We start from the raw sequence: 13,250 nt of genomic DNA, 5'->3' as shown, positions 1-13,250 counted from the left end.
AGGTCTGGCGTTCACTAGCTTCTTAGTTTAAAACATTATCCCGTATCAGCGTAGGACGTCCACCCATGGACCGACGACCTGATAAAGGTAGCAGGAAGGCGCTGGATGCAGATCACTACCAACCGGGCGATATGGAAATCATTGGCGGAGGCCTATGTTTAAAAGTGGCCGTTCTATGGCTGATGATGATGATGATGATGAATAAACACTATTCCGTTGATTCCTTCTGCTACGACGACATATTTGTACTCATGCTTTATTTATTCTCATGCATTAGTATTTTTAAATTTAATCAAACTCTGTCTAGTAATTTTTGTGTGGGGGAGTATAAATATGCATCCATTCTTACAAACTTTCACGTTTAATAAATATTTAGTAAAGCACCATAGTTAAGTCCTTATTTCAAATTAAAAATTGTATCTACCCAAAAAACTTCACACCGAGCGATGCACACTTTAAAACATTGTTTTAAATATTAAAACAATAATAACATTTAAATTGATTCAAAACAAGCCTCGCTTTACTAGTAGCAGTAATTAAATAAATTCCCTCTAAAAGTTTAACTATCACACAGCAGTAATTAAGTCCCGTTAAATGGCCCATCATGGTCACCCGATATACAGTGTTAAAAATACACCAACCTTACCTCATGAGCTGATGGTTCAACGCTTAAACTGAAGCGTTTATTGCTTAAGGATATCCGTTTCAAGTCCAACCAAAAGACGTCAACTGCTGGACAAAGGATCCCCGAGGATTTAACCTCCTCTGTGGTCTAGTGGTAAGACTATCTGCTTCAGACGCAGAGGTCCCGGGTTCGATTCCCAGTGGGGGCAAATTTTTCTGTTCGGATTGGTTGGTGGTAGGGCTTGTTCTAAGTCCGCCTGGCTAGCTACCACCATCTTACCTAAGTCTGTCGCCATGACAACAATGTTAACAGAATTGTTGTGTTCCGGCAGTTGGAGGTAAGATAGCCAGTTCCTCCGTGGTTGAGGATTCCGGGTGAAGCTCGCTTCCACCTTCGGCCTGATCATCACTTACCATCAGGTGAGATACAGGCCAAGAGCTTCCTCGTTGTGGATAAAAAAAAATCCACAACGACCGGTCCATCTGCCCGCATCTAGGTGCTTATCGCGATCTTCACCCGATCATCGGTTTCGGGTCAACTGTTTGTTCGTTTCAGCCAAATGACGTCCACTGCTGAACATAGGCCTACCCCAATGCTTTCCATGTTGCCCGGTTGGTAGCGGTCTGCGTTTTCCTGCGCTTTCCTGCTACCTTTATGATGTCGTCGGTCCACGTTGTGGGTGGCACCAGCTTAAGATAAGATAATATTATGACATAATAAATAATCGCTGGTTCTCACACCTCGAGCCGCCAAACTGCGTGTCCAGAGCTCATCTCAATGCTAACCTAAGAGGTCGAGAGCGGTCCTACCATTTGACTACAGTGCAGGTAGAACAGTCAGTACACTGTGCTTAATCCTGCTGGTAACACACGTGAAATGAAACCATTAGGCGTTGTTTAAACACGCGCAATAACTGCGAAACTATCACTATCAATACTATTCAATACACATCTTTGCGTTCATTTCATCACCTTGCTATTTTTAGCACTTTCCCGGACAGTAACTCGGACACAGTTTAATTGTTATAAATGCTAAATGTTCACTGTCCGGGGAAGTGTAGCCATGTATTCATTTTAGGCAACATTTTTTGATAAACTGCACCGCCCTGGGTGCCAAGCATGCCGCAGATTAGTACTCACTGGCGCATCTGCATGACAAGGATCATGATACGGGGGGGAGGGGTGCGATTGGATATAGCTGATTTGTATTAACATCTCATCTCGACATCATAAGAGGAAACTCTTCGAATCTGTAAAATCCAACCATTCGGGGGTGCCATAGCCCACAGTATGTATATGGGGGGAGATCGCCCCGGGTGTCAAGCCAGTCATGCTACGCCGCCACTGTCTGTGTCACCTAGTGACAACTGACAAGAAACCTATGACATGTCACTTGTAGGTACACCAATTAAATTGATTATTATTTCAAAATCTATGAACAGTAATTTTTCTGTTCTTTCGTATCATCACAGAATAATAATAAGTACTACGTACAGAAGTTTTACTTCGCGAAGGTATTTAAAAAAATGTATGCTCAATGTCATTAACAATATGGTGTAATTTAGCTTGTCTCAAGAGTCAAGCAAGTTTGTCAGAAGTTTTGTTGACAAACGTCAGTGATCGGTACTGCGCCGAAGCTATAGGGCTGACTTCGGTAAAATGATGTGACGTGAGGTGCCAATCTGCAGAAAATGGCGGAGGAAATACATGATTTAGCATGAATTATCATGAATAATATTAACTACTTATTTACCTCTCAGTGTCTTCAGGCAACTTAAAAAAGTACATTCTGTGTTTTTATTATTATTTAGGCAGTTAAATACTGCACAGTATTTAGTACACCATTTTCTTTATTTTTTTCCATCATACACAAGAATACGCGTGCGTGAGTCAATGTTCGCTCGTATGTGAGGCCTTGTCGAATAGTACTCTTGTAGGGGGCAATCGTGCGTGTTTTGTTTTCGATGTAAACTCGCGGAGATGAACAGGCCTGGTATCATGAAGAAACATTCTGGGTTAAATTTTCGCGCTATGGCTTGGCTGTTCTTGCTAGTCTGTGCCCAATCATAGCACCTCAGTAATTGGCATAGCACTTATTGTAAACGGTTTTATTATAACGCTTCTGCTAATTGATAAACTGATTTTAATAATACTATGTAGTTGGAGGAGCTCGAATATGAATGCAAAATGTTGTAGAGTTCACAGACTAATTGGTTGTTTAATCCTCAAACCGAAGTTTTTGACTTTATTATCTTGTGTTAGAGTCCAAAGTCAAATTCAAAGTCAAAATTTATTTATTTGTATAGACTATTAAATAGTTCTTACAAATCGTCAAATATTTTGCTCTTAAGGAGCCTCTACATGTCTCATAATCTTTTTACCCTACCAGCGCTTCGAGACCAACATTTGGCAAGTGCTGAGAAGAAGCGCAGCAACAAACTCAGTCACCACTGTCTGCCGGTTAATATAAATAAATAGAAAAAGCAGTAGTAGGTACATTTGATTCAGGAGCAGTTCACTGAATTTACCACGCATTCTTGTATGGTGTATCTTATAAGAATGGGTATACAAAATTGCGTGGTACTCGTATATTAAACAAGGTAGTAACGTGCTAATATCTGGACTTACAGATTCATATATTCAAAAAGAAATCCAAAAAGAATTAACATTTTTCGTGTTCGTAATTTGACCTGTATGTTCACGGACGCGATTATCTCGCGTTTGGCTGAACCGATTTTGATAAGATTTTCAGAAAAATATTTTTACATACTGGTGGTGATTTTGATATGTACCTATATTATACTGGCTAACTTTTTTGGAAAATCCTAGAAAAGTCCTTAGCGTTAGGGTTGTTGGGTCTCACGTGAAGCAGCGGAGGGATTAGCCTCATGTACTTAGTACTATTTCTAACATTTTCTGGGATGGGCCGCGACAGATGAAATACAAGTGAGCGAAGCCACGGGCTTAAACTAGCGCTTCATGAGACACTGTTCGTATAGCGTGCAAGTTATTTATTTCCCAAACTACATAATTTGTTTTAAATTACATACATCCTAAACCACATTTTTTTTTTAATAATGCTGATATTGTGTACAAAACAAAAGATAATCGCAATTTAGTTGCTATTTTTCATCATCATCGTTTAGAGTAGGCGCACACCGTTGATTTTTAGTTGTGCCCGATTTTAAATTGTATGAAGAATCGGCCAAATCGAATCGGCGTAGTGTGCGCACTCCCATACATGCCCATACTGATCAACTGCCCGACTAAACTATCGGCCGACGAAAAATCAACGGTGTGCGCCTACTCTAGTCTCCATTGCAGGAGCACGACCTCTCCAATTTACCGAGGCAGATGGAGGATTTGGTCTACACTCCCCACGTAGGCCAGACTGGTTAGGGAATTCTTTTTATCATCATCATCATCATTTCAGCCACAGGACGTCCACTGCTGAACATAGGCCGTCGCAACACGTCTTTGTTACAATGAGGGCTATCGTTTTAGCGCTCACCAGTTGGCGCCACTGTAGAGTAAGGTCCTGTCACTTGCTAGTAGCGAAGACAGTGGCGCCGGCTGGTGAGCGCTAAAGTGGTAGGAGGACTATCGCATTTGCACTCATCAAGATGACGCCACTGTAGAGTAAAGTCCTGTCAATCGCCAGGGGTGCCAACTGTTAAGTATAAAAACGATAGCCCTCATTGAAATAAGGGTGTATTGTCAACTTTTTGGCCGCTTTGGGTGTCACGAACTATTTGAGGCTGAACTGGTACACAACGAAATTACAATGACTAAAGTCTAAACTAAAGTAGACAATAATGCTCTTAATCTAAATACTGATTTATACTTGAGGCAACTTCAAAAGGATTGTACACAATGTGTACCAGGACATTGTCACCCATTTATGTACAACGCTAAGTGGCCGGCTCCGCTTATTATTTCAACTTAATATGTAAGTTATCGCCTTATAGTGCCTTTAGGCTTATTTATAACTTAATCTAACGTGACATATGAATTGCTATGGCCTGGGAAATATCCAGTTACTGGACTGGATGAGTTATGTTATAAAGTTAGGGTTTTAGTAGCCTTTCTAATATTTACGCGTAGATTTATTAGTGCACTTGACTAGACTACCGTCTAAATAGCGAAATCGAATGTTAGAGTCATTAAATGTGTTGTCTTGGCAAATATGTATTAAAAAAAAGCTTTTTTTGGAGGAAATGATTAAACTAACTAAATAAAAGTGTCTTTAGTAGGATTGGATTTTTTAATCTACTGCAAAAAAAAACAGGTTCGGAATTAGTTGAATGTTTGACCGACTTAAAAAATGAGGAGGTCCTAAATTCGTGTAAGTACATGTTTTTTTTATGTTTGTTACAGCAGAACTGTATGAAAAAATATGTTTTAATAATAAAAAATGCGCAAAATTGGTTAAGTAATTTAAATGATCTCCTTAAGTGGTAACAAATAAGCCTAAAAAGCAAACAAAAATAATTTTAACGAAAAAATATATTGTCCTTATAAATTAATTACACAATATTGTTCTACTTTATACCTACTGCAATTTTTGATTTGTCCATGTTAAGTGTCCACCAGCTTTCATACTAAATCCTCATACAACCTCGCAAAGCGATATTCCCCACAATCCCAGGCAATATTTCTGATGCTATATCGCCTCTCGGGCAATCTGCAAGGCAATAGATGTGGTGGAGAGATACAGAACGCTATAAACGATAAAACACTACAGCTATAACATCTGCGATACATATCTAGTAGGCTGAGTGGGCAGTGTGAGCGAGGATTTGGTAAGCGATATTGCGCTCACTGAACGATATTGAGAATATACTTTATACTATAGTCTGGTCCACGAGCACGTAGAATTTTGTCCAATGACCCCAAGCTACCCATCCTTATCGCTCGCGCGTAATTATATTGCTGTCGCGACTGTGCGACGGGCGCCCGCAGTGAGTGTGCGGGCGCGACAGCAACAGAATTACGCGCTCACAGACCGGGCTTTAGCTATAACATCTGCGATACATATCTAGTAGGCTAGGTGGGTAGTGTGAGCGAGGATTTGGTAAGCGATATTGCGCTCACTGAACGATATTGAGAATATACTTTATACTATAGTCTGGTCCACGAGCACGTAGAATTTTGTCCAATGACCCCAAGCTACCCATCCTTATCGCTCGCGCGTAATTATGTTGTTGTCGCGCTCGCACACTCACTGCGGGCACCCGTCGCACAGTCACGACAGCAATATAATTACGCACGAGCGATAAAGATGGGTAGCTTGGGGTTAACATATGCGATACATTTCTAGTAGGCTGAAGGGGGGGGCAGTGTGAGCGAGGATTAAGTAAGCGATATTGCGCTAAATTGCTCAGTAAACGATATTGAGAAGAGACCTTATACTAGCTACAACATCTGCGATACATGTCTAGAGTAGGCTGAGGGGGCAGTGTGAGCGAGGATTTAGTAAGCGATATTGCGCTATATTGCTCAGTAAACAATATTGGGAAGATAATTTATAAACGATAAAACTACAGCTATAACATCTGCGATACATATCTAGTAGGCTGAGGGGGCAGTGTGAGCGAAGATTTGGTAAGCGATATTGAGCCATATTGCTCATTGAGCGACTAGCTTTCCGCCCGCGGCTTCGCGCGCGTGGACTACATTATCTACATATTTTACGGAACCCTATTTTTCCAAAATAAAATTTAGCCTATGTTACTCGTGGATAACGTAGTTTTCGAATCGTGAAAGAATTTTTAAAAACGGTCCAGTAGTTTTTGAGCCTATTCATTACAACCAATCAAACAAAGTTTTCCTCTTTGTAATATTAATATTAGTGTAGATAAAACACTACAGCTATAACATCTGCAATACATATCTAAAGTAAGCAACGGTGGGCAGTGTGAGCTAGGATTTAGTAAGCGATATTGCGCTATATTGCTTACTGAACGGTATTGGGAAGATACTAGTAGCATAACGTAACATCCTAGATAGGACTAAGATACGTCATCATCATCATCATTTCATCCTATTTATCATCTACTGTTGGACAAAGGCCTCACACATGGACTTCCACAACTACAGGTCCTGCGCTCTGCCCTCCACCAGATCGTCGATGCACCAAGTGGGAGTCCTTTCCACACCGTATTTTCTGGTCTATGGTTGCCACTCGAGAACTTTTCAGTTATACCTACTAGTACCTATATCATCGACCGACCGATCTGGTGAAGGTCGCGGGAAGTACCTGGATGCGGGCAGCGCAGGACCGGTAATTGTAAAAATCCTTGGGGAGGCCTTTGTTCAGTAGATGACGTTCTTTGGTTGAAATGCTGATGATGATGAGCCAAAATAAAACTTCCATAGCATATCTTTCACTGGACAACAGCCCCAAGTTTCGCAAGTGGTGTGGCGTAACAATGACTACCGAATGTATAAATTCACGCGTAATTGTAGAGAGTAAAGTGTGAGAATCAATTTGTTGGTTTGGTCTAAGCTATAAGCGTAAGGCGTTTTTTGCAGGTACTGTTTTTTGCAGGGTTAGTAGTAACGTGTTTTAATACTAAACATTCACACGAAATCCTGTTTGCAGTGTCCACAAAAACCGATCCATTCGAATTTGGAAATCGGTTTTGTCACAACAAGTGGGTTAAACTGGACCAGTAAAAACAGGATCCAGTTAATTACAAGTATTGTTTAATTCAAGTGTGTTCCCACTAGCAGTTTACTGCATACATTTTTTGCAAACACCTGCACTGCGTTTTCCGGTACGCGGCCTCCATTCCAGAACCTTGTTGCCCCATCGGCCGTCAGTTCTTCGTACTATGTGCCCTGCCCACTGCCACTTCAGCTGAAAAACGCAGCGTGGGACGTCCACCCACAAGGTGGACCGACGATCTGATAAAGGTAGCAGGAAGGCGCTGGATGCAGGCCGCTACCAACCGTGCGATGTGGAAGTCATTGGGGGAGGCCTATTTTCAGCTGTGGTAGTCCTATGGCTGAAATGATGATGATGATGATGACCTGTACTGCAAAAAACCGTACCTGCAAACAACGAGATTGTGTCGTGTTCACACAAATTCAGTTTTGCAAGATCCAGAGAAAAGGCCCCTAAGAAGTGTGGATTAGCTAAGTGCAGTTAAGCGAGTATTAAGGGAGCCTGTATTCAGAATTTACAACGCATTAAACAGAGAACGGGCAGCAGCGCTCTTTGATGAACATTACTCTTTTTAAACTACCAAGCGTGAAAATTATGGAAAAACCCTTCACTAAAGTGGAGGAACATTGTCTGGTCTATGGTCAATTCAATCTTTTCACCCATCATGACTTTGTACCACACGAAGTCCAATCGGCAGAACCAATCACGGCTGTTAAACGGCTGCCAGCGGTGTAGTGGTGGACCGTTGCATCGGGCCACGAGAACAGCGTGTTCCAAATTCAGGTTTTTATAGGCAGGGAATATTCCCACCTCATGTTCCCACTGCTGCAACTTCTGTGGGCCAGTATCTTCAGCTTGACCTTGAGAAAGTTCTTGAAATGCTACCACGGACTGGAAGCAGTTCCGTTAGGCACACTCGGTGGACTGACGATCTGGTTAAGGTGGTTCTTGTTACATAATGTCTTTCGAGATAATGTCGTCATATATCTTTTATTTTTTGCGCAATCATCCATTCGCGCTATTATAGTATTCACGAGCAAGTGTTTTTCGCGCAAATGTTCTGATATGGGTGAAGGTTGCTTAATAGCAGGCAGCACAGTACCTACCTTGGGAAATCCTTGGGGAAGCCATTGTTCAGCAATAGACATGCTTTCATCATCATCATCATCATCATCATCATCATCATCAAGACGTCCACTGCTGAACATGGGCCTCCCCCAATGACTTCCACATCGCACGGTTGTTAGCGGCCTGCATTCAGCGCCTTCCTGCTTACCTTTATCAGGTCGTCGGTCCACCTGACTGACCACTGCAATTTCTGATGCTTTGGTTGAAAAAAGAAAAAAGGATTAAACCCGTCCCGTATTTTCTATGGCCTCACGCTCAACACAGGCCGTATACAATGTGGACAGCGACAATTAAGATCTGGATCTAATAGATTTGGCCCGGGGAAAGTGGACAGTGCCCGGGAATTCGGGTCACACTACACTATAGGAAGTCTCGGATTGTGTACTTCAGTTGTTTACGGTTAGGGCTTTTGTAGGTAGTGTAAGATGCATGGGAGTGTATGGAGCCGGGCTCGCAGATTAAATCGGTGAAAAATAGTTATTTTCGTTTGTTGACTCCTAAATTATCTATTTTAGGTCTAACGCTTTACTAAGTGCCTGAGGTATGGATCGGCACGAGAGGGTGTTTTTGTAGACGTTAAAAGTCAGCAAGACTTCAGATGTGTTTCAGATTTTTATGCTCTCGCATCTCGATATTAGGTACTTACATACACCGGCTTTGGCTTTCTGTAAATTTCGCTAGGATATAAGGTATCAAAATAATATTAGCAAATACCTGCTAGCTAAACCTATTGACTATTGTCAAGCTATCGATCTAGATTTAGCTAAGGTCCGATTTTTCAATCGTCGGATAACTCTATACTGAAGAATAAACTTGTCATTTTGACATATTTCCCATACTGAAACTTTTTTTTTCCTTTTTTTTTGCATAACAAGGTAACTGTCAATGTACCAAACTTATTCTTCAGTTAAAACTTATCCAACAAAAATCAGCCCTAAGTTGTAAAAACTACACATCTCAAGTTTGTTCTCTTCATCACTTGACATTTAAATAGATCGAAATTGTGTAACTTAACGCCTTAGCGCCGTCAAATATTAAACCTTACCTGCTTGTGTCAAGGTCTAAAATAAATATACTAATGACACTTTTGTTTACAAACTTGGCTAGACGCACTGCCGCGTGTCGGTTTTTCCTACAATCGCAAGACCTTAAAAGAATTTAATGACTTTAGGGGCTTAGGGGATAAATGTAGCGCCATTTTAAGAGAAGTTTTTATTGTGGCCATGGTACAGTTGCCAATAAATCAGACTACATTTTAGATGCAAAATCACACCTATTACAAAATATAAATACCAATTTTCTGTAAATAGCAATTTTGAAAAAGACATTCTTAAGCATATTTTTGGTCAAAATAAAATCCTAAATGGGTAACATTGGGCTGTTTGGCAAAGCCTTTAATAATGGGCCGGTTGTTATCGAGAATCGAGATCTAGTTCCGACAGGGAGGCATTTGGGAAACAGCCAAATAAACACAAATTAAAGGTAAATAAAGCTGTGCCCAGTTTCATCTTCAGGTCATTTAGTCTCCACTGCAGGAGCACGACCCTCTAATTAACCAGAGGCAAATGGAGGATTTGGCCTACACTCCCCACGCTGGCCAGACGGGTTGGATGTTCGCATATTTCCTATTCCTATCCTTGAGAAGACTGATCCCATTCTACTCTGCCGAAACAACACGGTTATTTGTTTATGAATTATAACGGAAGACGTACTGTGGGTAGGCCCCCAACTAGGTGGACCGATGATCTTGTGAAGGTCGCGGGAGGCGGCTGGATGTGTGCTTCGCAGGACCGGTCTTTCTGGAAATCCTTGGTGGAGACCTTTGTCCAGCAGTGGACGTTATTTGGCTAAAACGAACGAACGAATTATAACCAACCCCAAAAATCACATAATACTGCGATATTTTAAAAATATAACGCCATCTATTGATTGCCTTTAGAACTAAGCCTATTCTTAGTTCTTACACTGTTCAATAGAGAAAGAATAAAGAAATAGAGAAAGGAGACATGTAAAGTGCCCCATAAGGGCTACCTTTTCTTTTTTAGTTTTTACTACATTTTGACGTTCATAAGACATAGACCTGTTCTACTTGAGACTTGTGGTCTAAACTGAATAAATATTTTTGATTTTGATTTTATAATTTGAAATTTATAACGGAGGGAGATGTAATAAAATAGACTCTCAGTACAGCCCTGCAAAGTCCTAAAACGAGAATCCATCAATTATTCATACATTTTCCTGCTCCAATTCTGTCGTGGACTCAGAAAGTCTCGAATCTAGATTAATAGGCTTTCGGTCTAATGTATTTATGATTTTGGCTGGAGGCTCGTTTGTGTGAGATTTATATCGATCGAACCTGTGAACTCGGATGGAAATAAAATATGTGTGGTTGGATGGCTCGGTCGTTTCTGTTTAATTAAGCAATACCTTGGTGATGTTCTACTAGTATAATAATTATTGTAATTTACAAGCTTTTATTGTAAAGTACAAGCTTTGCTTAGTTTGGGGCTAGAGGCGCAGTGTAAAATGTCAGAAGATATTTATTATTATTTATTATTATTTATTATTAATTATGTACATAATTATAAACTAAGTATTATAGGTATCTTTTTGTATTGGTCTGAGTGTTTCTATGTAATAAATATTTGCAAAAATAACTATTTTAAGAAGTTTATATCCGTTGGCAACTTTTTTGACAGTTTAACTTTCCCCCGGAAAAAACTTGAACTGCACTGGTTGGGTTTTTATTGGCGGTCAAGCTGTAGATCCTGGCTACACAGGAGTTGATGCGATGGGAAGAAGAGGTAGAAATAGTCCCGTGCCAACGATTTCGTACTCGTGGGAATCATTTGAATTTTCCTTCCTCGTAACTGGGCTACGCAACGCATCACCCTTCAGCCAGTAGGGGCGGAGAAGTAAAGAAAAATGTTGCAAAAACGGGAAATGTATTCAAACTATTCGTTAGTCGCGGGCACAAATAGTGAAGATATACTGATCCCTTTTACTGTGGCCACTCTAACACGTCTCTCGTTCCCACGGTCCTAAACACCGACGCGGCGTATATAGGCCAGATCGTTGTCGCTTGTTTGTCAGCCATCCTATTTTATATACCAAATTAAATATAGCGACGAATACGGTGCAAAGGGAGATATAGTGCGAATATTGCGTGGTGCAAGAACACTGAACCGGCGTATATAGGCCATCCTATTTTATATACCACTATTATACGTGTAACGTATAGCGATGAATATGGCGCAAAGGGATATATTGTGTGCGAATATTGCGTGATACAAGAACACTTAAACGGCGTATATAGGCTTAGATCGTTGTCAGCCCTCACATTTTATACGATTCAATTAAATATAGCGACGAATATAATGCAAAGGGATATATTGTGCGTGAATATTTGCGTCCTGCAATTTTTGATATTATCATAATAATCATAAGTAAACATAAAATGAGACGTTTATTTTGGAGGTTGTATGGAAGGAAGCACATAAAGCTTAATATAATAAACTTCTTAGTAGGGTACTCTTGTCAGAATAGTTGTGTTATGGTTGCGCTGACGAGGTACATGGTGGGGTGATGTCGTCTCCGAGGGTAGCTCTCCTGGCGATGTGCTTCCATTTCTGACTGGACCATGGTGGACTCAGTGGCTTTTGTGATGGCGTCTACCCAGCGTTGGCGTTCGACAGCTAAACACAAACATATTATTATGTATTTGTGATTGCATCATCATAATCATGTTTGTCATCTTTATGTATTTAGTCTCCACTGACCACCTTCTCCAATTTACCAGAGGCAAATGTAGAATTTGTCCTACACTCCCCACGCTGGCCAGACGGGTTGGGGAGGCCTGATGTTCGCATGTGTCCCTTAGTCGTCTCTTAAAGAGCTCAGATATCCACAGGAAGAATGGGAATAGACCTATTCTACTTGAGTCTTGAGAGAGTACTTGAGACTGGAGGTTTTAAGATGTTGAAAATTAATTATATATTTTTTTCTATTGCAGGTTCTGCCATTCCCACTTCATCCAAGCTGAGCAAAGATGTCGACCACAGATCTACGCTGTTATTCGAGTAAGTTATACATAATTATACTGATTACAAAGGGAACTATGTTTCATTTATATCTTCTGACTAGTACATTTCGTTATGATTGACAACCAGCCGGGCAAGGATGCGCGCCGTGATAAAATGTTATCGACGATTTTAGACGACAAGTGTATGGGCTTATCTGTAAAATCGAAAATGCCTCGATAAAAGTTTATCGTGATGCGCATCCTAGACCTACAAGACTTATTATTTTGTTTATTGAAGTATTATCTGCTCCATTCAATCCATATACAAGAGAAAATAACTTTTTCTAACTAAGAAATACTTATGTGATTTCAGAGCAAACCGCCAAGTACCTAAAATAAAAGTAGGACCTGATCTCAGAAGCGCAAGAAAACCGAAACAACATACTAATATGTAAGTATATTAATATATACCGTATAAATAAATAAGAACTAAAAGGGTATCTTCGGCTCATTGGACGAAATTCTATGTTTTCGGCGACCGAACTTTACTTAAATTACATATTATCTTAAACAACTGTCACCTCCTAGCCTGAGCCGCCTAGAGACGCATGATATGGGGCCGACCCCAAATAAAATGGGAAAGGGCCAAGCAAAGAAGAAAAACTGTCCCCTCCCTAGGTTGTCTGGAAGTGACCGCTTTCTAGTACAATAAGACTGCCTACATTGTGCCGTCTCTTTTTGGCATTTTTTGCCTTTTCTTTTATATTTCTGTTTCGTGGCAATGTTTTTATTTTATTATCAAACTCA

General features: G+C 40.5%; 1 protein-coding gene across 1 annotated transcript in view; it reads left to right on the top strand.

The window, feature by feature from the left end:
* Positions 1-13,250, top strand: part of LOC114354921 (Krueppel-like factor 2) — a 45,204-nt gene that overhangs the window by 30,180 nt on the left and 1,774 nt on the right. Inside the window, exons 6-7 of the mRNA XM_028307522.1 lie at positions 12,435-12,501; positions 12,817-12,894. Coding sequence (XP_028163323.1) covers positions 12,435-12,501; positions 12,817-12,894 — 145 coding nt within the window. The remainder of the gene's footprint in view (positions 1-12,434; positions 12,502-12,816; positions 12,895-13,250) is intronic.

This window comes from Ostrinia furnacalis, unplaced genomic scaffold (genome assembly GCF_004193835.3).
Source record: "Ostrinia furnacalis isolate ACB-3 unplaced genomic scaffold, ASM419383v2 OfSCF2274, whole genome shotgun sequence".
NCBI classification, from domain to species: domain Eukaryota; kingdom Metazoa; phylum Arthropoda; class Insecta; order Lepidoptera; family Crambidae; genus Ostrinia; species Ostrinia furnacalis.
The sequence above is the reverse complement of the archived record's forward strand: the minus strand, read 5'-3'. Positions and strand labels throughout refer to the sequence as shown.